This window comes from Gymnoscopelus microlampas, assembly GCF_963454915.1.
Source record: "Gymnoscopelus microlampas genome assembly, chromosome: 8".
Taxonomy (NCBI): Eukaryota; Metazoa; Chordata; class Actinopteri; order Myctophiformes; family Myctophidae; genus Gymnoscopelus; species Gymnoscopelus microlampas.
Window position 1 is genome coordinate 31551808 of NC_139945.1, and position 24755 is coordinate 31576562.

Consider the following 24755-nt stretch of genomic DNA (forward strand, 5'->3'; position numbering starts at 1 on the left):
TTTATGGTTGGGTTCGGGTTAGTTGGCTCGCCATCGTGATCCTTTCAATCAAGATAAATAAACCTGGCCTGGAGTCATAGAAAAGGCCAAATTAAAATACGAAACAAAAACAGCAGATCTACAAGATCATCGATCAACTAAAAAACAGCTTATCTACAAGCATTTCATAACTTCAAAAATAATACATTCCAACCAAAAACAATCAAATTATAACAAACATTTCAATAAACAAAACAAACATTTGAACCAACTTGGTTCAAATGGGAAACAAACATTTCACTCACCAATTCAATCAGATTCATAGTCATAGCTAGCAGGTTGTGCCAGCAGCCAGTTTGCGATCAGTGGGTTGAATTCTAAAAGCCACAAGAAGTGTTTTTAGTAATTTGATCAAAATGTAAAAAGTTGGGAAATGTGAGTATTGTTTGGAAACGAGTACAGACCTGCAGCAGCCCCAGAGTGATGTGCACCTCACTCTGCTACTGCAGACTGACTCTGCTTTATATTAGGGTGTGGCTGTGATTGCAATTGCAAACACTGGTGTGACTGATTGATTGAGTGAGTGAGTGAGTGAGAGTGTGTGTGTGTGTGTGTGTGTGTGTGTGTGTGTGTGTGTGTGTGTGTGTGTGTGTGTGTGTGTGTGTGTGTGTGTGTGTGTGTGTGTGTGTGTGTGTGTGTGTGTGTGTGTGACTGTGTGTGTGTCTCTGTCAGTGACACACAGACAGCAGTGACACAAACCTTTTTGAAACCTGGGTTACATTTTAAAAATCAAAGTAGTAGTAAAGTATTCAAAAGTACAAAAATACTTACGTATTCAAAAGCACATGCTTTTACAAATACTTACGTATTCAAAAGTATTTTTTAATAACAATGCATTGCTGAGCTGACATTTCGACACAGAAAAAAAAGTGAGAGTAGAAAAGCTCATAGTGCATCACATCATGACACGTTGAGTTTCTAGAGCGGCTATTTTGTACTATTCTTTAAATAGAGCAGAAGTGGTTAATTCATAATATATTTTTGCATTTCCTAAATATGTATAGTGGAATCAAAATTACAATATTTGTCATAAGAAAATAAATACTTTATTAAAATACTTAGGCTAAGTAAATTGCAGATAACTCAAGTAAATGTACTTACAGTGTAGTTACTGAACACCACTGTTTTGAACCATTTGGAATGGATCATCAACCATTTGGAACTGACACTTAAAGTGTGCAATTACAGTCACTCAGAGTCCCTTCCTGTTATAAAACCTGTTCATGGAGATATGTGCCCTCTGGGGAGAGGGAGGGGCATAACAAAGGTAACATATATACCTACACATAGCACCAGCAGCACATCTAGCACACCTACACCTAGCACTATTACGCTCATGCACACCTGCACAATTTCTCTGCCAGCAAAAGACACACTCAGTAACTGTGCGCAGAATTCATAGCATTTGGGTGGAAAGGCTGTGCCGATTACAGCCACCTCCAAGGCTTGGGTAGAATGAGCAACTCTACACAAGATGGACATCTGCCTGACAGTGGCATTAGTAAAGAGCCATGTGAAGGAGAACAGGACATCCAGGTTGATGGTCTGGGCTGGCTGCTCAGTAAAGAACATCCAAAGATGAGTCCCAGTCCAATGGATACGGTTACGGCTGTAACTCCTTGGTAAGTACAGTACATAAAACTCTATTGAATGATGCTATATTTGGAAAATAATAGTTTGTTTCTTACTGTGAAGAAGAAGGCTACTACATGCAACTGATTTACCGTAGACACCACAGACTAAGGCAGTTTGATTGTTTTCAGTGAACACACACAACATTTTTGTGCTTTAAGAATGCAAAGTATCAGGTTACTGAGGTAACCAGTTACAGGTAAACGAGTGTCAGCTTGCATTGTAAAGGTATCCTGTCTCCTGTGTAGCCTATATGTTCATTAGTTTTTTTGTATTATGGTGAAAATGTATTTCCATTAACAGAAATCAAAAAGGTGCTTGTATAGGTCAGAAAATAGCAGACCTACAAGCTCACAGCGCATTGTGGATGCAACACATTGTGAGCTTGTAGATATGCTATTTTCGACACGGTACACCATCATTCAAGTGTGAATCGGGCTTTATAGTGTCATAATTGTTGGTTTGTGTTGGTGATGAACCATATCTTCATCTATGTTGCAGTGAAAACTTCACCACTGTTGATTCCACTGGTGCATTTACCATGGGAAGGGTCTTTGAGGCTGCATCAAAAGGAGACAAGAATGAGCTCATTGGCCTGCTTGATTACCTGCGAGTTCAAATGAAGCGTCTTACAGGCCCAGAATTCACAGGCAAGTTTGACTGTTTTATTATTTTTGCCTGGTGATTTCTGCTAAATTGATTTCAAATCCAGCTCAGGACCTGTTGCATGTCATCCCCTTGTTTTCCCTCTCTTTCTTGCCTCCTCTACTCACAAAAAAAAGGTGTTTAAAGGGGAATTTGGACCACGGTTTTCTTACCTTTTCTATGATGTTATGATATCCTAGAATGAACGTACAGTAGAAAAATGTCATAACTCCATCCCGGGTCCGCCACAGTTGCACGCCAATAGGCCTTGCGCTATATCGCATATTTTGATAGCTTTTTATTTTTTTATTTTTTTTTAGATCTGACGTTCATAGTGACAGAACACTATGCAACGTGATTGTCTTGAATGCGCCCCTCCGCCCGGAAGTCTCGCTAGACGAGATGTCAATCTCGAGATTTCAATCTCGTGAACGAGACTTCCGGTGGCTGACCCGGGATGGAGTTATGACATTTTTCTACTGTACCATTCATCCTAGGATATCATAACATCATAGAAAAGGTAAGAAAATCATGGGCCAAAATTCCCCTTTAAGTGTATTAATATAATATAAAAATATATGTTATAATATAAATAATGTAAAACCCATGAATATAAATATTGTTCAACTCATCAAATGCAAAGTGTGAGTTTTAATAATTACATTACTGTGAAGTACACTTTTAGTTAAAATGAGTGTAATGGACTGAATTTATACCATATACCTTTCTAGTCAACTAGACCAATGCAAGGCACTTCCTGCTCATCAGGAGCAGTTGTGTATCTGTGAGTCCAGGCAGGGCTAATCTCACAAACCGTTGTATCGGTTATTGCCAGGATTCTTTTGCACACTGCCATTAAGCCAAGCAAGTAACTCCCCTCCAAACAAAATCACGTTATTGTGACATTGTTTATATATATTCAATATTCATTTTGGGCTGAAACCTTGACCAAACATTAGTCGTCAGACAACTAATGTCACAGACTGGCCACATGAAGTTTGAGATCCACAAGGAAGTCACTCCATTATTAGACCTCATCTTGTTAATGCATTAATAATCTACAATGAAAAGGTCTAAATATTTGTTTCCTTCCTTCCAATCAATTAGCACTAACCCATCTGTTTGTTTGAAATAACGTTGAAATAACCCATTTATTGCAGCACTTTGTTTCTGTCCTCTACATGAAACAATGCACCTATGTTTCACACATTTGTTCTGCTTTTAAGACCAGTGATAGCGTCAGTTATACTGGAAAGGTGAAGTATAGTTGTTCTGCTTTTACGTTTTATTTGCCAATGCAAATACACAATTTTGTGGAAACGGTTTACAATCTTCTATCTATACAGTAAATGCACAAAATCTTGGTGGGTCTGTCTATGTCTGTGCGCTCGCATATCTCGAGAACCTTTATCCCCATATATGAGGATCCCTGATGTCATATATATGACGTCATAGTGCTGACGTCATAGACTTGCCTCCAAGTCCTGCACTTAGCACTCTGACAATGGGTACAACCCGTATTGTATAACCGGAGGGGCATGTGTTCCCAACGGACATCGCCCTAAGGGCTAATTTCTTCAATGACTACAAAGGATGACAGTGTTTTCATCTAGAGAAGGCAAGTTTGTATACATCAAAGTTGTGTGCCGAAACAAGATAAATCACGGGGAACAAATAAGGATCAGAGAGCATGCTCTATGCTCCATCACCAGTCTGGTGATCAAGTGCTGACAAACAGAAGATCAGCATTAAAATAATGATAGAGTCTGCACGCTGTTGTTAGCTACCTCTGTTATCTGCAATAAACAGTGGGAGTTAACAGCGGTGTCTGGACTATTATTATTTTTAATGAAAATTGCAGGGAACACTTTTGGATACAGTTTGTGGTTGTGCCACCCGAGCTTGAGAATGATCAAATACAGTTAACTAAAATGGTGTGCTCTGTATAGTTGCAGATCTCCACCAGCTTTTAGACTCATCCTGTATTAACTATGTGTTAAGGGACAGATTAAGACTCATTGGGGCCCCTGGGCCAATTATCTTTAAAACATGTTATCATAAAGGGTTTACAGTCTACCTTACAGTTTACAGCATGCAAGATATTTCTTTGCATGTAAAAAGAAAAAGAAAAAGGAGGGCTGGGGTATCTTTTACGGCCATATAGGAAGGACCTTTTACTGTATCGGCAGAAGGGCCTACGTATTTGAGTGTTAACCTATACATTTTAATAACTTGTCATTGGGCCTGCCCAACGGCCCCTGGTAGTCAAGGGCCCCTGGGCACTGGCCCCATTGATTTCCAATGATCCCTTGTGTCTGTGTGCAATGTCTATGAGTCTTTGCCCACTTCTCCTAATAGTTATTAATAAGGTAATGAATCTCTAGGGACTGGAATTGGCCAAAATGTACTTCATTTGTGTTGAAATGTGTATATTTTGGATGTATTCTTGTATACATTTTATTTGAAGCTCACTGTGTATGAAATGACGTATTCAAATAACTTTTGGATTTTTATTAACGTTTATTTCAGATCAAACAAATGGGAAAACAGCACTTCTGAAAGCTCTGCTGAATCTGAAAGGTGACCAGAATGACACCATTGAGGTCCTTCTTGACATAGCAGAGAAAACCGGAGATTTGGGAAACTTTGTCAACGCATCATACACAGATGTGTACTACAAAGGTTAGTAAACAAGTAGAAAACAATTGCTAATTTACAATTTACTTAACCATGTAACCATATATTGAGCTATAGAACCATTTGAGGCACTTAAAGGAACCCACTTTAAAATCAAAGGTGTGAAGAAACCATATGATTTCATTGTATGCTGACAAAATGTTATTTTATTTAAATAATTCCTCACATTCATAAAGTACACTCTGTATCTATCGTGTACTTTATGATATTTAATTATATCAACACAGTCTGTGTTGTGAAAATGTTACGCGACAATACATGTAAAACTAGGAAATCACGTGATTCACTGTTCCCACTGAAGCACATCACGCTCCGTCTAACATTCCTGAGATAAGATTCATTTGTAGATGAGGTTACATTTGTTATCAGTGTGAGCCAGGGCTGCCGCCGGGCAGTGGCCGCATGTGTAATGGAAGATTAGTAGTAGTCCTGTTATTCCTAATGCCTGAGAAATGTAGTCGATTAGTAGGCAGCCTTTTATTTTCATACTACTTGAATAAATTAGTAGCCTACTTTTTAACCGCCAGTTTATGCTTCGTAATCATAAGAGAAATGTGCATCGTATCTCCTATTTGGTACCCTTACTTACAGGTCAGTCTGCCCTGCACATTGCAATCGAGAGAAGAAGCTTTGAACATGTTAAACTCCTGGTCCAGAAAGGAGCAGATGTGCAAGCAAAAGCAGATGGGTTGTTCTTCCAGAATAATAAACGGATGGCCTCAGGCTTTTATTTTGGTGAGTACTTTTGTACTGACAATAACCTCAACTAAGGTTTTACGTTTACCCATGTACAGTAGCCTATAACCTCAAAGGAAAACTCATTTATGTATTTTGCTTTTTTTAATAGGTGAACTTCCTCTGTCGCTGGCAGCCTGCACCAACCAGCTGGATGTGGTATCCTTCCTCTTGGATAACCCTTACAGCTGTGCCGATGTCACTGACACAGATTCCCAAGGAAACACTGTCTTACATGCCTTGGTGGCCATAGCAGACAACACACCAGAAACTACTGCCTTTATTTCGAGCATGTACGATGAAATTCTTATTCAACACGCCAAACTTGCGAAGAAAGATGACATCAGATTGGAAGCCATTGAAAACATCCATGGGCTGACCCCTATGAAGTTAGCAGCCAAGATGGGCAAGATTGGGGTAGGTTTGTTATAAAGCGAGAACCTATTTTATTTTATTTTATTCTATTTTATTTCATTTTATTTGTCTAAATCCAACAACAAAAAAATATTGGAATATAGGCTTTTTGGAATAAATACAGCACAGCTGAGACTTGTAACACCATGGATGCTCCCAATTAATACACACATTTTAGCCCTCACAGGCTCTTCCAGAGGTACTTACAGTACCTGAGTTCTACAAGTGTTGTAATTTTCCTTTTAACGAAATGGACTAACCTTATTTGACCCACTATGATGAAAAAGTACAACATTTTATCATGTGTGTCTTGGGATTTACATGGGAATAGCGTGGCACCAATGTGGATCTCGAAAAAAAAAACTTTGATGTCAATCGTCAGCAATGACATATTATTATGATGTATGAACAAATTTGGCCACGGGTTCAGCCTGATTAGAGCCCCTTTGACTTACATTATAAAATTAAAGAATACAATATTTCAAAAAGTGTAAAACATACAATCAAAATAATTGGCAAGCGAAATAACATGAAATAGACTTTTTTATTACCCTCACTGATACAAAATAAGAGTTAAAATAAAATAGTTTTAGTTTGTCTGTAACTGTACAAAGACTATCAGAATCATTCAAGTCTAAGTGGCATTGCTGCCATGATATTGCAATGTACTGTAAGATATCATATAATTGTGTTTTAGGTAGGAACGCTACAAATTGACGAGGTCATGCCGTGTGTGTTCCCATGAATGCCTTGAAAGAGAATTTAGTCGTAGTTTGTGTCCCCAGGACTGCAGTTTAGAACCAGTCTTTTAGAATGTGTCAAGTAATTACTTGAACTGATCACACAGATGCCTGCCAAGTAGCCTACGTGTCTTGAAATGTGGGAAAACGTTATGTCACATAAGATTAAATCTGCCTCTCCGATTTCTCATTTGCCAATAGTTGTTCAGACACATGCTGCAACGTGAGTTTGTGGATGAGGAGACCAGATCACTCTCCAGGAAGTTCACAGAATGGGTGTATGGACCTATCCGTTCATCACTCTATGACATGACTTCCATTGATACCACCGAGGACAACTCTGTGTTGGAGATCATAGTCTTCGGCAGTGGGATTCCGGTAAGAACTAAATCAAAACAAACAAGTGGTACGTGTAGGGCACAAGTAACAAACCCCGCCCTTGAACTAGATTTTCAGGCCGCTTCACAGCCTGAAAATCTAGTTCAATATTTGCAAGTAAAAAATAAGAAGATAAAGAAAAAGATAGAGATGGAAAATACAGTTATGCAATATGGAATATACAATATAGAGGAAAAACTATTCTAACTTTTTTTTGACCCAATCACCTCCAGCAGTTTTCCCATAATGATGCTTACAAACAGGAAAGCCAGATGGGGCGAGGAAAAACTAAATCTTAATTTTACCCATGTTGTGTCAATCAACTCTGTTTGTGTCAGTCAATCTACTAAGATTGACTGACACAGTCAATCTAAGAATGTTTAATATAATCTGTGTTTGAACCCCTAAAGTTCAGTAGATGAGTTTTGTCTGCTCTGTCTGAACCTTAAACCTCAGAATCGTCATGAGATGCTTCAGATTGAGCCTCTACAAAGTCTTCTACAGGAGAAATGGGATCGGTTTGCCGCAAAGATATTCTTGATTAACTTCCTGAGTTACATGATATATCTGGGCATCTTCACCACAGTGGCCTTCTACAGAAAGGAAGGACAGGTAAGACAAAAACACAGCACAGTTATTTTAGATGAGCTGAGAAACAATAGCAAATATCTGTTGACAATTTAATCAGTTTTAAAAAGGCCTCCCGACATTTTGAATTACAGCCACCCTTTCCTGTTGAGAATAACCCACTTGAGCACCTTCGATGCACTGGAGAGGTCATCAGTGTCCTTGGTGCCGTCTACCTTTTCTGCAAAGCGGTGAGAATGTACCAAATGGTCCAGTCTTTCACATTACATTGGGGTCAAATCATCAGTTCTGTGCTTACTAAGCAGTCAGTCTATCTTAGAATACCAAATTAACTACTACAGACCACTATTGACTACACTATACTACTACTACTACTACTACTACTACTACTACTAGTTTGAAGTTAAAGTTGAAGTACAGCTAGTAGACCAATTCTGCACATAATCATCTGGCCAACCAAACCTAACCTAATCTCTGAAGAATGGAACATTGTTTCCATTGTTTGAACTACTAGAAACAAACATGCCATTGTTTGAACTGCTAGAACAAGAGAAGCAATTGCAAGAGAAGAGTGCAAGAGCAAGGGATGAGTGATCAACTCGTCCCTGATCTGCTTTCAACAGTGTGTTTTTACATGCAGCATTAACACTGAGGGTTTGTTGTACCTTCTCTTCCTTCACGTGATCGCCTGCCCGGTGATCTATCTCATTGGTTCTCAAAGTGATGTGTTAAAAATGTGTTAATTTAGCATCACAATAATTTTTATTTTATACTTTGGCTATTCAAAAATAGCAGATATACAAGCTCATGAGCTTGTAGATCTGCTATTTTTGAAAAGTCGTGAAAATGTGTGCAAACCTTTGAACTACATATATATTTTTAAGTGAACATTTGCAACCGAAATCTTTGCTTCTGGGGGGTCCCTGGAACAAAATATTTGAGATGGGGGTCTGCGACCAAATACATATCATTTGGGGGTCCTTGACATGAAAAAGTTTGAGAACCACTGATCTATCTCACTCTGGCAGCACAGAGGGGAGTACGTACTGTGTACAGTGTGACAGGTGTATTATTGTATGAACGGCAATGGTACAGTGTAATACAGTAAAACATTGCACGCACATGCAGCTGACAGCAGCAAGTACAACTGTAGTGTGTGAACTCTGCAACAGCAGCAGTTAAAGCACAAAAGTTATATTCTCTTTGACAACAGACATCAGATCCCCCCCCATACACTCTCTCTCTCTCTCTCTCTCTCTCTCTCTCTCTCTCTCTCTCTCTCTCTCTCTCTCTCTCTCTCTCTCTCTCTCTCTCTCTCTCCGTGTGTGCGAAACGTGGCTTAACAGGCGATTCCTCTGATTGGGAATAAAACCTTTAAAGCCCAACAGGAATTAAGTAATATTACTTGCATGTATGTTTAGGGTATTAAGTCTATTTAAATCCTAGTTTTGTTTTCAACTTTGTTTGTATTTTGTGCAATATCCTTATTTATATAATTACTCCTTATGGCATTTATCACTGGATTCTTTAAATCATTGTTTTGTTTGTTTTTGTATTTTGTGTAATATCCTTATTTATATTAGTATTAGCCTATAATTCGCCTATTCATTACTACTTGTTATTCCTTATTATTAAATGTTTGTTTTAAAGATCAAAATAACATGGAATATACAGTATAGCCATGCTGTCATTTCAGTGCGAGTATGGAATTGACTACACTATTGGGGGTGGGGGGGCAGGAAACATCTAGCCTAGGGCACCAAATTGGTGCTCCGTGTAGTGACTGGCAAAAACCTGTACAAACCCCACACCTTGTATTTCTAATATCCACAGATCATTGATTTCAAGAGAAAACCTCCAAATCCCAAAGCGCTTTATCTGGACGGCTTCAGTGACATTCTGTTGTAAGTATCTTTAAAAAAATCCTTATATTTTGAAATTTGTTTTCAAACCATATATGACATAAAATATAAAACACATACATGTTAGTGCCTACAGATTGTATCCTATGTTATATGTCATAATTTGTCACACAATCCTAAGCATTTTACTAATTTGGAAACAGCTGGTATGTATTGCACAGGGAATACAAAATAGGTGTGTAATATAGAGTATCAAAGTCCTTTTCTCATTCACACATTTTTAAATCATTTAATTAAAAACTGAGTTCCAAAATAAACAAGATGGGGTCTAATAACTGTGTGGCACATTTTGACACTGGCTGTTATAAGACATTGTCTCGTTATAACTGGTTAATTCCGTCTGTCCCTTTAGTTTCTTGCAGGCAACACTCATTCTGTTCTGTGCAGTTTTGTACTTCTGTGGTAGGAGGGAGTACGTAGGACCTCTGGTCATTTCACTGGCTCTTTCCTGGATCAACGTCCTCTACTACTTGAGAGGCTCCAAGACCATGGGGATGTACAGTGTCATGATTCAAAGAGTAAGCATTGAGTACATTGGGTAAAATAAAGTGAAAGTTACATTTTATGATACTGAGGATCAATAAAAAAAACTTTTTTACAGATGATTCTGGGGGACATGATGCACTTTCTGTTGGTCTATGTTGTCTTCCTATTAGGATTTTCTGCAGGTAAGGCTTTTCTGGTCATTTTCAGAACACTTGAAACACATAGGGTACATTTTGGCTTTACGGCCTGAACGCATGGAAATTTACAGGGAAAGCGTGGGGAAATATGTGTGGTCTACAACAGCGCTTGCCTTGGTTGTTTACAGTAAATATAAACACAAGTGGAGTAATTAAATACAACACTCCCAATAGTCACTATGTTTGGCAGACACTATAAGAAAAGAAGATAATGTAATAATTGCCTAATTTTGTTCACTTGTTCACAATTTTTAGTCACTTGTTTCTGTAACAAAACGTCTTTCTATGGAGTATGCCCATACAGAAAGACGTATAAAGTATGCCCATGTGGCAGATGTTTTCCCAAATGAACATTTCTGATTTTCTTTCCCCCTGTTTATAGCTGTTGTTGCTCTTATAGAGGATTTACCTCCACCCAGTGAAAATGGCACGGGGGCACGTTCAAGGTCGAACTTCGGTCTCCATTCATTTGAGTGCAAACGTCCAACTTACAACAACCTCCATTACACCATACTGGAACTCTTCAAGTTCACCATTGGGATGGGAGACCTTGAGTTTACAGACCAAGTGCAGTACAAGGAGGTTTTCTACATACTGCTCATCTCTTACATCGTGCTCACCTACATACTGCTGCTCAACATGCTCATAGCTATGATGGGAAACACAGTAGAGAAGATCTCCAATGACAGTGAAAATATATGGAAACTACAGGTACAGAAAGGCTTTGATGCAGCACCATGTGCTTTCGGTAAACACCAGCAATAGTGTTAGTATTGGTGTCGTTCTTAATGGCATAGTCACCTGAACAGCTTATTTCTTTAAAAAATCATATATCATATATAATGAATGGAATGTCCAATCAACCCCACATTGGAATTGCATGTTGAGACTAGTGTCGTCCCCACACAACCAATGCTATCATTGGTTCTCAAAGTGGGGTCCGCGGCCAAATACATATACATTTGAGGGTCCTTGACATGAAAAAGTTTGAGAACCACTGCTTTATAGAGCCCACCTCCAAAAGCACGGTCACTCTGCCCAAAGAGAGTGCCACAAATGCGAAAAGTTGCTCAGTATGTTATACAAAAGCTACCTCTCTATGTGGAGCTCTCTAGTATTGAGTTAGAGAAGTGAGGCTCGCTAGCCCCCTTTTGGACCTCCTCTTGCCTGTGGTTGCACCTGACAAAGACCTTGTTGTGTTGTCTTGTCTCTTGTGGGAGCTTATGAAGTTTATATAAGTACTTATAAATAGTCACACCATGTTACATTATCATAAATACTGGTAAATAATAGGGGAATGGGCTCAGGAAAGGGCAACAATATTGCCAGGTAACATTTTTAATCAACTCAGAAATTCCATTAAATGAGATAGAAGACCTTTTGATTTTGACATGTTTTGCATCTACAGAGGGCCCTTACCATTTTGGATCTGGAGAGGGTCCTGCCCAGGAGCCTAAGGAACAGACTGTCCTCTGGAGTGGTGAAGACACTAAGGTTCAGAGGTCGGCAGCAGTGCCGTTTTTTCAGGTAAATCATCTCAGGTCAAGTGTAATATGAGAATATAACACTGTAGTAGTTTTCTACTCCAGTGCTAGGGATCAAGAGTACTGTTGGTTGTCATTCTAGACTAAGTTCACCCAAAAGCTAGCAGTAATTTGGTGCGATGGGACTGGAATTTGATTGATTGGCTGAATATTTTAAAGGTTACTTTTTTAAAAGCACAACAGTACAAGTTAAAAAGGCTTGTTTCCATTGTGGTCCGTTTAACATCCAACACTCAAAAGAGCTGGACAAAACAAAAATATAGAAATATTCAGTTTTAAGCAATTCATGATAATTAAGAACCACTCATGTTCCAAGTAATATATTACAAACAAGCTGCTTTCTCAAACTTCAGGGTGGAGGAAACGAACTGGAAGAAATGGCGTTCCAATCTGGGAATCATCGACCAAGAAGATCCAGAAACTCATGTCACTATCTGTCCCCAGGAGGATTCTGACCATAAAGGTAGGGTTACAACAACTCACTGGCAAGTAGCAACTGTTTTTTTCATGTTAATACAAAATGTACATATTATATTTTCATTATGTTTATATATATTTGTAGGGCCTCTGTGGAATTTAAGTCCTCTTCTGCGGAGGATTGCCCCCAGACCACACCACCCACAACATAGTGGCATTCTCTGACTTCATCAGGAAGCAACGATTGACCTTTAAGATAGCAGCATCCAAGAAAAGGCAGTGACTTTTTAGGGGACAGGCCTCTAGTTTCTGCTTTGTCTTCATGTTGGCTGTCCATGTGAATTACTATGTTTCATTCTGTCACCTTGGACAGGTCTGTTAAGACATTGTGAATACATTAGAACTAGGATCTCATGTATAAAAGGTTTTGTGCCTATGGCTTAAGTCATTTCAATGCTGATTTTGTGTGACTAGATGGGGGTTTGATAATGGCGTGGCTTCCATGAGGATTTCAGTTGTCATGTTAGAACCAATTCTACCTCATATTTTTTAAATATATTTTTGGGTTTTTTCTGCTTTTATTTCGATAGAACAGTGTACATTGACGGGAATTGGGAGAGAGTGAGGGAGTGACACGCAGCAACGGTCTGTCGGGCTTGGGTATCGATCCCGGGACACAGTCAGGCTGCATTAGTGCCTAAGTGGTATGCGCCTTAACCACTAGGCCATCGGCGTCCAAAACCTACCTCAATTAAAAGAATACTCAGAATATGTGGAAAAAACGTCCTTGGCTTGCGTGCAAAAATTATTTGACGCTGATCGGTCCAGCAGTTTGCTAGAGATTGGCCACGGACGGACGAATGTACACACACACACACACACACACACACACACACACACACACACCCTCTTCTAGATGGCTTGGCCCCTAGGAGCCACACTGTAAAAATGTAGATATCTCTGGATGGATATAAATGGTCAATTAAATGATAAACGGTGCAAATAGTGCATTTCTCCTAAATGATTTACAATGAGCATTAGATTCAACCATTCATACACATACATGGCGGAGGAAGCAATTAGCACCAACCAGCTCATCGGGAGTAGTTAGGGGTTAAGTGGGGTTAAGTGGGCTCAAGGACACCGAGCCAGGAGGTGCCAGGGATCGAACTGGTAACCTTCAGATTGCAAGACACCCCCTGAGCCACTTATGCCTAACTTTAATATTTTAATCATACTCTTGCAAATGATTATAAAATACTTTAAAAGCTGCACTCTGTAACTTTCATGTCCTACCTGAGATTCAAACCCAGGTCCCCTGGCAGAGGTGTTGCATGCTCAGGGGAGAAATAGAATTTTCTTTTAGAATTCCTCTCTTACAGTATGTGTAATAATATGATTAAAGTTGACTTTTGATAATGAATGGAAAATTGATAAAAGAAGGTAGAATTAGTAAGATAGTGAATATTCAACTCATGGTGCTCCGATTGTTTGTTTTTGGAGACTGTTCCTTACTGGTTACTGATTTTTATTAAATCACTTTAACTATACTGTATTTCATGTAACCTGGCAAAACTACCGCCATTTTTTTATGGCAATGTTTGGGGTCTTTGTTCATATTGCTTTGTTTGTCAGATCTGCTACTTTTGCCGTTTTTGAATTTTAATCCTGAAGAATAACTTTTGGACATATGAGGTGTCCACCCGACAGATGATATACTCAAACACATGGTTCAGATCTTTTGCTTTGTGAGACATTCATTTTTGTACTTTTGATCAATAAACCATAACAGTTTTTTTTTAAAGTGTTCAAATCTTGCACCATATTTATGTCTATGAAACTACTTTATATAGTTTGTCATATACTTTTGATCTGTTGTTTCATGTCTTAACTTCATATATCCTTGTTTTGTAAAAACTACTTCACTGTGTAACAGGTTACTCAGTTTATTGAATTATGAATTTATTAAATGACATTGTACATAGTGATGGCAAGCAGGATTTGGCTCATGATCAAAAGTCCATACATTGCCAATTTTCTTTCTATATAAACACAGTAACACATGAAACAAAACATTTTGCATTTGCAAACTTTATTTTGGTTAGGGGGAATGTTTGTGCAAGACATTTTGTTCCTGAAGGATAGGCAAACTTGAATATCACACTTCCACAAAGAAGGGAAAGTGAGTTCCCCAACAACACCACCACTCTCGACATGATAGAGCTTCATGAATCAAAGACAATCACATCTCGGAGTAAAAATAAGCGTAGAGAGAGTCGTTATATACCTGTACCCCAGCGAATATTGCCATCTCCATTAAGTGAGAGGACCCTTTACAGTGTACTCAAGCAGATGCTCATGAGGTTCTTACAGTGCCTAACACCACCTACTGGTAAACATTTCCACTTTTTTTTAAATCAACTTAGTGTTTTTATCTGAACCAAAAAAATAAACTTTGAATTCAAGACTGTGCGCGTTTGCACATGGGAACGGCTGCAGCCTTTATGGGCGACAGGAACAACTCATTCTAGATTTTATTTAATACTTGATTCACATCCTCATAAATCATATTAACACAATTTCACAAGCTTGCTTTTAAAAACGGTCCAGATGAGGGCGGCAGCCCCAGTTTATGTCACCACACTTTGTTTAGAACAAGAGAACATGTCCCCATGACACTCATGTCATGGCTTTGGGCCAGGGTGGTTAAAAGAGAGGGACGCTTGGGTCACTTTGGTCAGTGAGTCAGCAGCAACAGTTCACATGTCCCAACAGTGTCTAGGAATCGTGGCACAACTCAGGACATCAGTCCATGACACAGTATCAGTAGTTACAGTAAGTAGCTTGGTCCCCCAACAGAGATTAACTTAGTGCACCTTTGCGAGTGTGCACACCTGTGTGCAAGTACCTAAGCCTGACACACACACACACACACACACACACACACACACACACACATCATACAAGCAAGCATAGATACACAATATTGTCCATACTTAGCCCAGTGGAGGCACTTCATATGAAACGAGAGACTGTATAACCTGACTTCCTAGGGCTGTAGCATGGCAGTTCAACAACAGGACAGGTCCAACTAGTCCTCTGTTTAGTCTGTTAACTGTAGTACCTGTCCTGCAACATAAATCCTTGCATCTCAAGAGGTTATTGACACCTACCATAGTCACTTTATTCCACGGCTACAGCCTCAAACATTGCTACTATGCACACACACATACACACATACACACACACATACACACACACACAAACTCCACACTAGTGTGTTAAGATTAAATTCAATAGCAGCTTCAAGGGGCAGGCAGGCACATCAGAAATGAGAGCCAGAAAGAAAGATTATCTACTGCCATCAATAATAAGACCAAAATTCAGAAAAAGCTAATGTCTTGAATATCATGTATCTTTCCTTGGAGATGGTGCATTATCTCACCAATCGTTCCCCCTTTGGACCTGCAATGTGTTCTGAGAAGGATTCAAAGAGGAATAATGGTATGTGTTGTGAAAGATCTGAGAATAAACTGTCGTTGCAAACCTCTTAACCCAGTACAGACAGTTACACTGTATTTTTACCAATCTGCTTTACTTATGGCACCTAACGCGGAAAACACCTATGGCTTCAGGATGCAGTGGTCCATAGAAATAAAATAAATTAAGAAAACTAAATCAGGCATTCCTTTTAAAATCAGGTATAACTAAAGAGACACAGTCTAAATACTTTAAAAATCGCTGCTACAGCCCAATGCTACACTTCTAGAAAACTCTGCTAAATACTATATATAGATATTTTTATCACTTAAAATGACCCTCGTACAAGACAATTAGACACAGGCAAGACCTGAGGCAACAGAAGTTGGGAGATTTTGCATACAACAATAACCAATTGTCCCTCATAATTTACGATATGGTCCACATAAATTGTGGCTCTGCCATTTGCCAATTTCCATTCAAATGATCCATCTCCACTGCCTCACAATCAGACTTTTAACATATGCTGAGACAATTGTTCAAACTACCTTCCATGTCACACATTTGAATACAAACTTTCTTCCAATCTTGACAGATAAAGTCAAGGACAGTTAAGATGTAGGTTTAGATGAGGGTAACTTGAGTAACATTTAAGGCTTTTTCCAACAAGGCTTGGCTTCAAGAGGAGAATGGAACAGTGGGTGCCCAGACATCTTCAGCCCAACAAGACTAAGAACTTGAGGAGAAAATAGACTGATATACATGCTAGACCAATCTAGCTAGATTTAACCTGCATACAATGGTTGGACATTACGTTTACTTTGTAGGTAGTAGATATACAGCACAGGGTAAGGCTAGTGTTAGTGGAGGATGCGCTCACCACAAGCCACATAGACATAACTGTCACGCCTATTCAGTTCACTTCCAATACAGCAGTGAAGTTGTGAGCAAAGGTTTTTGGGGAGGAAATTAATTGTCCCCCATGTTGCATTATTTGTTTTCTTGCATGCTTGCAAGTGACCAATTTGGTTTTCACACATGATCATGTATAGAATAAATGCATAACTGTTTAAAATCAACCTTTATAGTAATACCATTTCACATTAGTCATTTCCTTACAGGCCTTCTGCTCCCTTATGCCAATGTTGAGCATAACATTACATTTTCTTGGTTCTCAACACTTGAGTCCTCCCTAAAATTCAAGTAGGAACAATCTACATTAAGTAACAAAACAAATATTGCAATAACACAAATACCTCAGAAGCACTTTTGATATAACATCTGGGCATACACAACATATACCTGATAATGGTGGGAGAGAAAAGGGGAAGAATTGGCCCAAGATTATGGGATATCATTGTCCCCAAGCAAAGCGCTGGACTGTTCACTATACTGCCGGCTTTGTTTATTTCCTGTAGCATAAAGTCAGACCACAGGTAATGCGGAGTTGTCAATTGACACATTGTGGCCACTTCTGAATTCCTGTTATGCCGCTCCAGTTACTATTCACAGCTCTGAGCTGGACTTTTAACTGATGTGCTGTGGACCTCAAAAAGAGGTGGTAGTCTCTGGACAAAAAACACAACCATCCTGTTGAGGCTGTGGCTGAACTCATAGCAAATGAAAATTCAACATAAGGAAACCCTAAATCTTGCCTTTGGGCAGTGGGAAGGCCACTAATGCAAGAGAAAAGCACAGCTCTGTAATTAGCCTCAGAATAGAAATGTGACAATCATATGAATATGCAGCTGTGACCCAAGTTTCTGAACAACATACAGAGCTGCACATCCATGCAAATTTGTGAAAAACCCTTCATTTGATGCAACGGTAAGACTAGGGCTGTCCCGAACACCTTTTAGGCATTTGAAGATTGGACTTGAATACTTCATTGTGATTGGTTAATTAAGGCATTCTATGGTCTTTTATCACTGAACAGCAGTCCCCTGTTTTGAATAACAGACCATTTGAATGCATGAATCAGAATGTGAAACCCATTAATCCAATCCTATAACCCTGCAGAACAGATTCTGGTAAATGTTTTACTTTTAAGCAGCAATCCAGGAATTCTGCACGTGTTATTGCCCTCTCTGACAGCCAGAGATAATTGCAATGATGTTCAAACAGCAGCACAGACGGCGGCACATGTAGTGTCACTTTGGGTCGACCAGGTAAAATTAATGCAAATTAAATAGACTCTAAAATAACATACAATGGTATAAATACATACTGTACAATGCTGGCGCTGTACAGGTGGTGCAACAACAACCAAAGCAGCATTTCACCATAGCAGTGGGGAGAGTGTCTCCAACCAAAGCAAACATACAGATGGATAAAATAACAACGTATAATTTAAAATGAACTCACAGATTGGAGTTTAGTTAATGTTAAAATAATGCTTTATCTTGCAGTGCGGCTGGAGCCAGTATGCCCGGAAGCACAGTACACACTAGCAACATGGCTGGAAAACCACATTTGTTTAAGTTAGATATTGGTAGCAGATGAGCTGTGGTTAGTGTTAGATAGGGGTTTGATTCAGCTAGTGAACAGCGCACGTCATTTTAAGTCTACAAGTTTATGTAAAATAAAGCATTCGTTTACTGATTTTGGTGTCGATTATCATTTCAAAGAAGCATTCGGGTCAGCCCTAGGTAAGACATAATGTTAAGACCTGAGGAACCATTGAAAAAAATAAACTAGAGGGAAATCAAGCATGTAAGCAATAAAACTATGGATACGTTCAAATTGATCACTTGCAACATCCTTTAGGACAAATGGGTAATTCCAATCTAGGTGACAAAATATCAACACAAACCAAGCGAGGATGTGCTCATGCTTTATCGATAGCCTGGGTGATGAGCGTGGACACCTCTACCATTGTTGGGCTCCTGGGCTTGACCGGGGGGGCGGTGCATCTTCTCCAACACACCCAGATTCTGCTCTGGGAAGCTAGGAATCTGGTAGTCCCCTCCTAGGTAATCCGCTCCCTGTGTCAGCTTGGACTGGCCAGGAGGCCCTGCTTTCCCAGCAGGCCTATACTTTGCTCCTGGATGGCAGTCCACAGATGCCCTTGGTTGCCCTCCCTGGAAGTGCATTGGGAGGTCCTGAGGAGCATTGTTACTGGATGTAGCTGGGATGCCAGCCCATGGGGGCTGCATGTAGTGACCATTGCTGTATGACATGTTGCCTGCTGGGCCGTTGACAGGGGACATGGACTGTGGTTTGTCTGTTTGGTGTTTTAAGGGGTAGGACTGGGCAGCACTGGGCAGCTTATGCGGATAGCTGAGGTTTCGGGTAGGAAATCCAGGCCCCGAAGGCGGCTCTCTCCTTGGGGCTTTACAAGGGTGGGCTCCCTCAGCTGGCTGCTGCATGTGGGCCAGTTGGTGCTGGGCCCAAGAACGCTGCTGTTGTAACTGTTGCATCTGTTGGTGTTGCATCTGTTGCTGCAAATGTTGCTGTAACTGTTGTTGTTTCTGCTGCTGCATTTGCTGCTGCTGCATTTGCTGCTGCTGTTGCATGTGCTGCTGCTGCTCTGCATCTGTGCGATAGGCAGACATACTGTTCATAGCAGCCAGGTTATGCTGTGGCTGGGGAGCAACAGCAGCAGGGCCCTGAGGTGGGGCTTTGTCTAGGCCTCCTCCCATCATGCAAGTGGGCATAGGGCCTGAAGCCAGGTGATGAGAAGACACCCTGGAGCTGGCATTGATAAGCAGGTTGCGGCTGATGGGACTGGGGTTGGCGATCTGGCCCTCGCACACCGAGGTGGTTCCAACGCCAGCCCGCGCCTGGCAGAACTGGTTGATCTGGTGTACAATGCTGCTCAGGTCTCCAGGGCGGCTCTGGTGCAGGCTGGATGCCATAGACAGAGGGATGGTGGAGGTAGATACGGTGATGTTTGGTGGGGCATCTGCGTCAGGCAGCTTCCGTGAGCCGTAGGCACCAGGCAGGGGTTGCTGCTGGAGGCTGTTGGGGGCGACCGGTGGTCCTGCATTCCCAGCCTGTGGAAGGGGCTGTGGCCCTGCTAGGCCCTGGGGTTGCTGCAGGCTTGGAAGCTGGGCTCCATCAGACATGTGCCGCAGATCCTGAGTCACTCCTTGTGGTTGTAGTAAAGCTTGATGATGAGGACCGGTCTGATGCTGCAGTGTCTGCAAATGCGAAAGATGCTGCTGCTGCTGCTGCTGCTGTGGTGGCACAATAGACGAACATGACTGGCTCTGCTTTTGCTGTTGAGTCTGGGTGTGTGGCAAGCTCTGCTGTCTCTGAAGGCCTTGTGGATGACCCAAGCCTTGCTTTTGTTGTGACGCATGCATCTGGGACAGGCTCTGTTGCCGTTGCAGAGCTTGTGAGTGAGCCACATTCCTTTGCTGTAAAGACTGTTGATGGGGCACACTTTGTGCCTGCTGCAAAGTCATTGGATGAGCCAGATTTTGCTGCTGCTGATGTAATGCCTGTGGATGCGCCATGCCCTGCTTCTGGGCAGCCATGGCCTGGGGCTGGGGTTGAGGCTGAGAAGGGCCCTGTAGATGACCAGCAGGCTGAGGCAGGTTTAAAGTGCTTTGAGTGGTGTATGGGCCACTGTTAGGATTCATGATGGACTTATGAAGTAGTCTCACGTGACTGCCGTCCGAATGTTTTATAATGCCTTTCGCTGGCGCACGGAGGACGGCCAGAAGGCCTGCTCTGGCACTGACCTGAGAGGGATAGGGACTGTGGCGCTGGCTGGACAAGGATGTGTCAAGACCGTTTACTGTGCGGCGAATGTGCTTCCTTTGAGGTACTTTGACACTGTTGGGAAAGATCTGGATGGTCAGAGGATTGTTGGCAATTTTCTTAGCATAGGCATCCAATTCTGCTGGAGTTGGATAGTTGGCAGATCTCATTTTCTGTGTAGTTTCCCCTGCAATGAGCCAGATAACAAGGAATGTTCAGCTGTGTAAACTGACTCATAAAGACATGACTCATTACAGTGGAAATATGACCATGACCACAAGATGGTGGAAGGAAGCACTTACATTTCTGAAGTCCAGTGTTCATCTGCGTGCGGGAGAGAAGTTGTCTGGTAGGGTCACCTGATGCTGGCAGACAGGCCAGCATGTCACAATACCACTAAATGCAACATGAGACACTCTCTCCTCACCATACTGGGAAGACAAGAACAGAAATAAGTGAGAAAATAAACAGACACCCAGGTGTGAAATTGCTTTTATGTGGTCTTTTTTTCCACATGCATTACTGTATGACCTTTTGCAAATGACAGTGGGTTCTTGTTTCTGTATAAAGCCACTTATACATACACCCCGAGGCTAGTAAAGAGCTAAGACAGATGGAGAATGGCTTCTTTTTGTGGAATAAAATGGCAGTCAAAATGACAGCAGGCTACAAAACCACCAGCTGACTTCTCCAATCTCTCCGTTTCCTATGGGGCTGTGCCAACAGCAGACAGTGAAAAAAAGAGCAATTTCATCCTCTTCAATGTATAATCAGGCTGTTCATATTATGCAAGAGCACATTCAGAGCCATGTCTTTAACCCAGTGAATATCCTGCATTAATCATAGCCTCTTAGCCAGCAGTCATTTAGTGATATTATGTCCAAGACACAAAACTGGACAAACAAAATAACCCCAATCTGATTGCACATTAGTTTATTATTAGTCCATAAAGAAAGAGTGCCATGGTTCTGTATGGTTGAAATTAACACAGCATTAAATGTGGTGGCAGCAACCTAACAACGAATCCCACAATGCATAAGAGAAAATAATTCATGTAGGCCTATGCTGCATTTTATGGCTAAATTAAAGTCAGCTTCAGTATGGTTCAGCTGCTGCAGTTGGTTGACATGGATGAGGCCTACACCATAACAGTCATTGCAAATTTGGCTGGATGAAATAAGATAAGGCTGTGGTTTGAATGCGACGATTTAAAATAACTGCAAGCCATGTTCTACTACGTCACCGTATGTGCTGGGATGTTTTGCCATTCCATTCAGCAGCTATGTGACTGTACATGTCATGACTGTACATGACAGAATGGGATTGAAGTGATGTTGCTTAAAGCAACGTTATGCTTCCATCACAGTGAGTAGCCAACACCCCAGTTCAGTTTGGACTGTAAAGAGATCCGACATTCAACACAACTATAAAATTATCACAGTACGAAATTTGTCCTAAGTTATTATTATTGACAAAGTGATTTTCGAGAAAATCTGTTGGAAAAACTATGAGACTGCGTTTGTAAGATAACACGCTTCGGCTCCCTGTTTGGATGCAAAAACTCAATCCCCTAAAGTCGGATCCATAATAAAGAAGGACCCATATGACAAGCCATAGTGCTTTCTTGGGTTTAATCCTATTTAGCATCCCTTTGTAACTGTACTTTTGTGCTTTTTTGGGGGGCAAAGTGCTAAATAAAGTATGAAATCAAAGGGATGCAGAGTAAACAATGTACGCTATAACTATCCTTTCACACATCCTCGACCATTATAAATAAGTTGGTGTTTGTAAGGCCTTTGAAAACCAGCCGATACTAAGTGTGACGTATCATCACATTATTAAAACCTAGCCAAGTTCCAGATAGCAAGTCTGTAGCTAAGTAACGTTAGCCGATCTAGCCAAACCCGGCTGTAGTTAATGTAGGATTAGCTAGTTGGGATTTCATTCAAATGGCGATTAATTGGTCAAACAAACGTGAACCTGGTATCATAGCAGAACATGGTCCATTTCTGTGAAATGAAACTCAAACGGTGAAATGTGGCTTTAATAGGCCAACAGGGTTTGGTCTCAGCATTAAAGGGGTTACCTCGAGTCAAGCACAATAAATAAGCAGCAGTGGACCCGTGTTGCCATGTCGCCTTATTATAAGCGACTTTTGGGCTTGTTTTTCTGTAAAGTTGCTTGTAAATATTGGTGGTTGCGGTTTTTTGGTCTCGTTTCTAAAGTGTCCTTGCTATTTAGGCTTGCTTCCAATGTTTTTAATTATTATTTAAACCAGTGGTTCTCAAATATTGTCATGAAAATGTTTTGAGGCCATGCAGGGAGCATTTGTGTTGGAATTGTTTAAAAAATATTCCAGTTTTTACCAAGAGTTTTTTTTAAACAGATCTACAAGCTCGCGACACGTTGTGAGCTTGTAGACATATATAGTCTATTTTCAAATAGCCCATAAAATGGTGCTTTAAATGTGACCTAGTTGCTTCTTTTGGGCTGGTTTTCCGAGACCCGGTTGCTTCGTTCTCTCAAAAAACCTGGCAACACTGCAGTGGACGCTTCTTTGTGCTGGTGACCAGGCCAGCTGGTTGGCTAACACAGCTAGCCTTTAATCATAGCCACACAATGATACAAATATTTGGAAACGAAAGCTTTAAACAAAAACACTTACTTGTCAGAAATTCAAGAGTAAGGGAACTTCATTTTGTCGAGACACAGTTATTGTTATTTTGCTCATTAGATGGTCTTTCTCCGTGCCGTACTGCTGCTGCTGCTGACTACGGCAGCAACTTGAGCAGAGTAAGGAGCATGCGCTGTGTGAGGACCTAGCTGTTTTGCCTTTTAGGTATCAGTGTTGGACGCCTGTACCGATACAACTAGTGGTTCTCTCTCCTATCAATTCAATTCCTTCTTTTCCAAAGGAGCTTTATTGGCATGAGAAAACATACGTTTACATTGCCAAAGCAAGTGTCAAAATGTAATATATTTTTTTAAAGAAAATGTGGAAAGTATATAATGTTGGAGGGGGTACTACAGCATTGTGTTTAACAGAGCTGTCACATTGCTTGTTTGTTTGTTTGTTTGTTTGTTTGTTTGATTGATTGATTGATTGATTGAATACTTTATTAACAGTTTGCAAAAAAAAAGCACAGAAAATACAGTTTTATACAAAAGGATGCTAAAAGGATTAAACACAAGAAATGACTATGTTTCCATTGGGGTCCTGTGTATAGTGTATTCAATTCATCGAAACATTTAATGACAAACAATAATATACAATACTATGCAAAAACATCATATAAACGAGTAGTACTCAAAAATAAAAATATGTACAGTAAACAGTTCGGGGGGGGGTAGTGGAGGTGTTAGGACCCAAAAATATGCCGTTGACTTCAATTCATGATGCAAAGGTCCCCTTTGGTATGGAAGTACCTGAGGGCCATAGGAAAACATTTATCCAAAGAGACTAGTTAGATCACCCTTCATTTCTGAAATATACATGTTTTAAAAAATGGCCGCCACCATTTACAGCAATACAGCAAAAACAATATCTTTGCTTCTGTTAAAGCTATAACAATAATATTGGTGTCAAAGTGTACATTTTTGGGGTCAAGTAATCCAATTCAATAGGTTTCAAGGCAAAAAAAAATTATCATTTTCTCAATGCCATGAAAACAGGGCTAAAATATGCTAATTTAATTGGAAAATGTTGTTTTAACAGGGTAACTTTCCATTTTTCCCCACTCTAAAACCTTAATTTAGTTTCCCCTTTGGCATGGAAGTACCTTAGGGCCATAGGAAAACATTTATCGAAAGAGACGAGTTAGATCACCCTTCATTTCTGAAATATACACGTTTTAAAAAATGGCCGCCACCATTTACAGCAATACAGCAGAACCAATATCTTTGCTTCTGTTAAAGCTATAATAATATTATTGGTGTCAAAGTGTACATTTTTGGGGTCAAATAATCCAATTCAATAGGTTTCCAGGCAAAAAAAACAATCATTTTCTTATTGCCATTGAAAACAGGGGTAAAATATCCAAATTTTATTAGAAAATACGTAAATAACGGGTAACTTTCCATTTATTTCCCCTCTAAAACTTTAATTTAGTTTTCCCTTTGGCATGGAAGTACCTT

At 40.3% G+C, this 24755-nt stretch overlaps 2 protein-coding genes across 2 annotated transcripts; one reads left to right on the top strand and one right to left on the bottom strand.

Moving 5' to 3' along the window:
* Window positions 1-1362: 1362 nt before the first annotated feature.
* On the top strand, window positions 1363-14296 carry LOC311049924 (transient receptor potential cation channel subfamily V member 1-like). Its single transcript, XM_084063851.1, has 15 exons — window positions 1363-1661; window positions 2173-2321; window positions 4846-4998; window positions 5605-5748; window positions 5861-6165; window positions 7104-7280; window positions 7737-7892; window positions 8003-8098; window positions 9702-9772; window positions 10143-10308; window positions 10392-10458; window positions 10856-11184; window positions 11882-12000; window positions 12371-12480; window positions 12580-14296. The coding sequence occupies exons 1-15, from the start codon at window positions 1495-1497 to the stop codon at window positions 12657-12659; spliced, it is 2289 nt and encodes a 762-aa protein (XP_083919977.1). The 5' UTR covers window positions 1363-1494; the 3' UTR covers window positions 12660-14296.
* Window positions 14297-16978: 2682 nt separating this feature from the next.
* Window positions 16979-23411, bottom strand: fam222bb (family with sequence similarity 222 member Bb). The gene is made up of 3 exons (XM_084064897.1): window positions 23287-23411; window positions 20924-21052; window positions 16979-20808 (listed from the first exon to the last, which is right to left on the bottom strand). The coding sequence occupies exons 2-3, from the start codon at window positions 21003-21005 to the stop codon at window positions 18749-18751; spliced, it is 2142 nt and encodes a 713-aa protein (XP_083921023.1). The 5' UTR covers window positions 21006-21052; window positions 23287-23411; the 3' UTR covers window positions 16979-18748.
* Window positions 23412-24755: the final 1344 nt, after the last annotated feature.

Excerpts from the sequence above, each read along its gene's own strand:
- fam222bb (XM_084064897.1), bottom strand. The coding sequence starts at position 21,005 with ATGCTGGCCTGTCTGCCAGCATCAGGTGACCCTACCAGACAACTTCTC. Across the intron at positions 20,809-20,923 it reads GAACACTGGACTTCAGAAAT|GGGAAACTACACAGAAAATG; the intron begins GTAAGTGCTTCC and ends GGCTCATTGCAG.
- LOC311049924 (XM_084063851.1), top strand. The coding sequence starts at position 1,495 with ATGAGCAACTCTACACAAGATGGACATCTGCCTGACAGTGGCATTAGT. Across the intron at positions 1,662-2,172 it reads GTTACGGCTGTAACTCCTTG|TGAAAACTTCACCACTGTTG; the intron begins GTAAGTACAGTA and ends TCTATGTTGCAG. Across the intron at positions 11,185-11,881 it reads AAAATATATGGAAACTACAG|AGGGCCCTTACCATTTTGGA; the intron begins GTACAGAAAGGC and ends TTGCATCTACAG.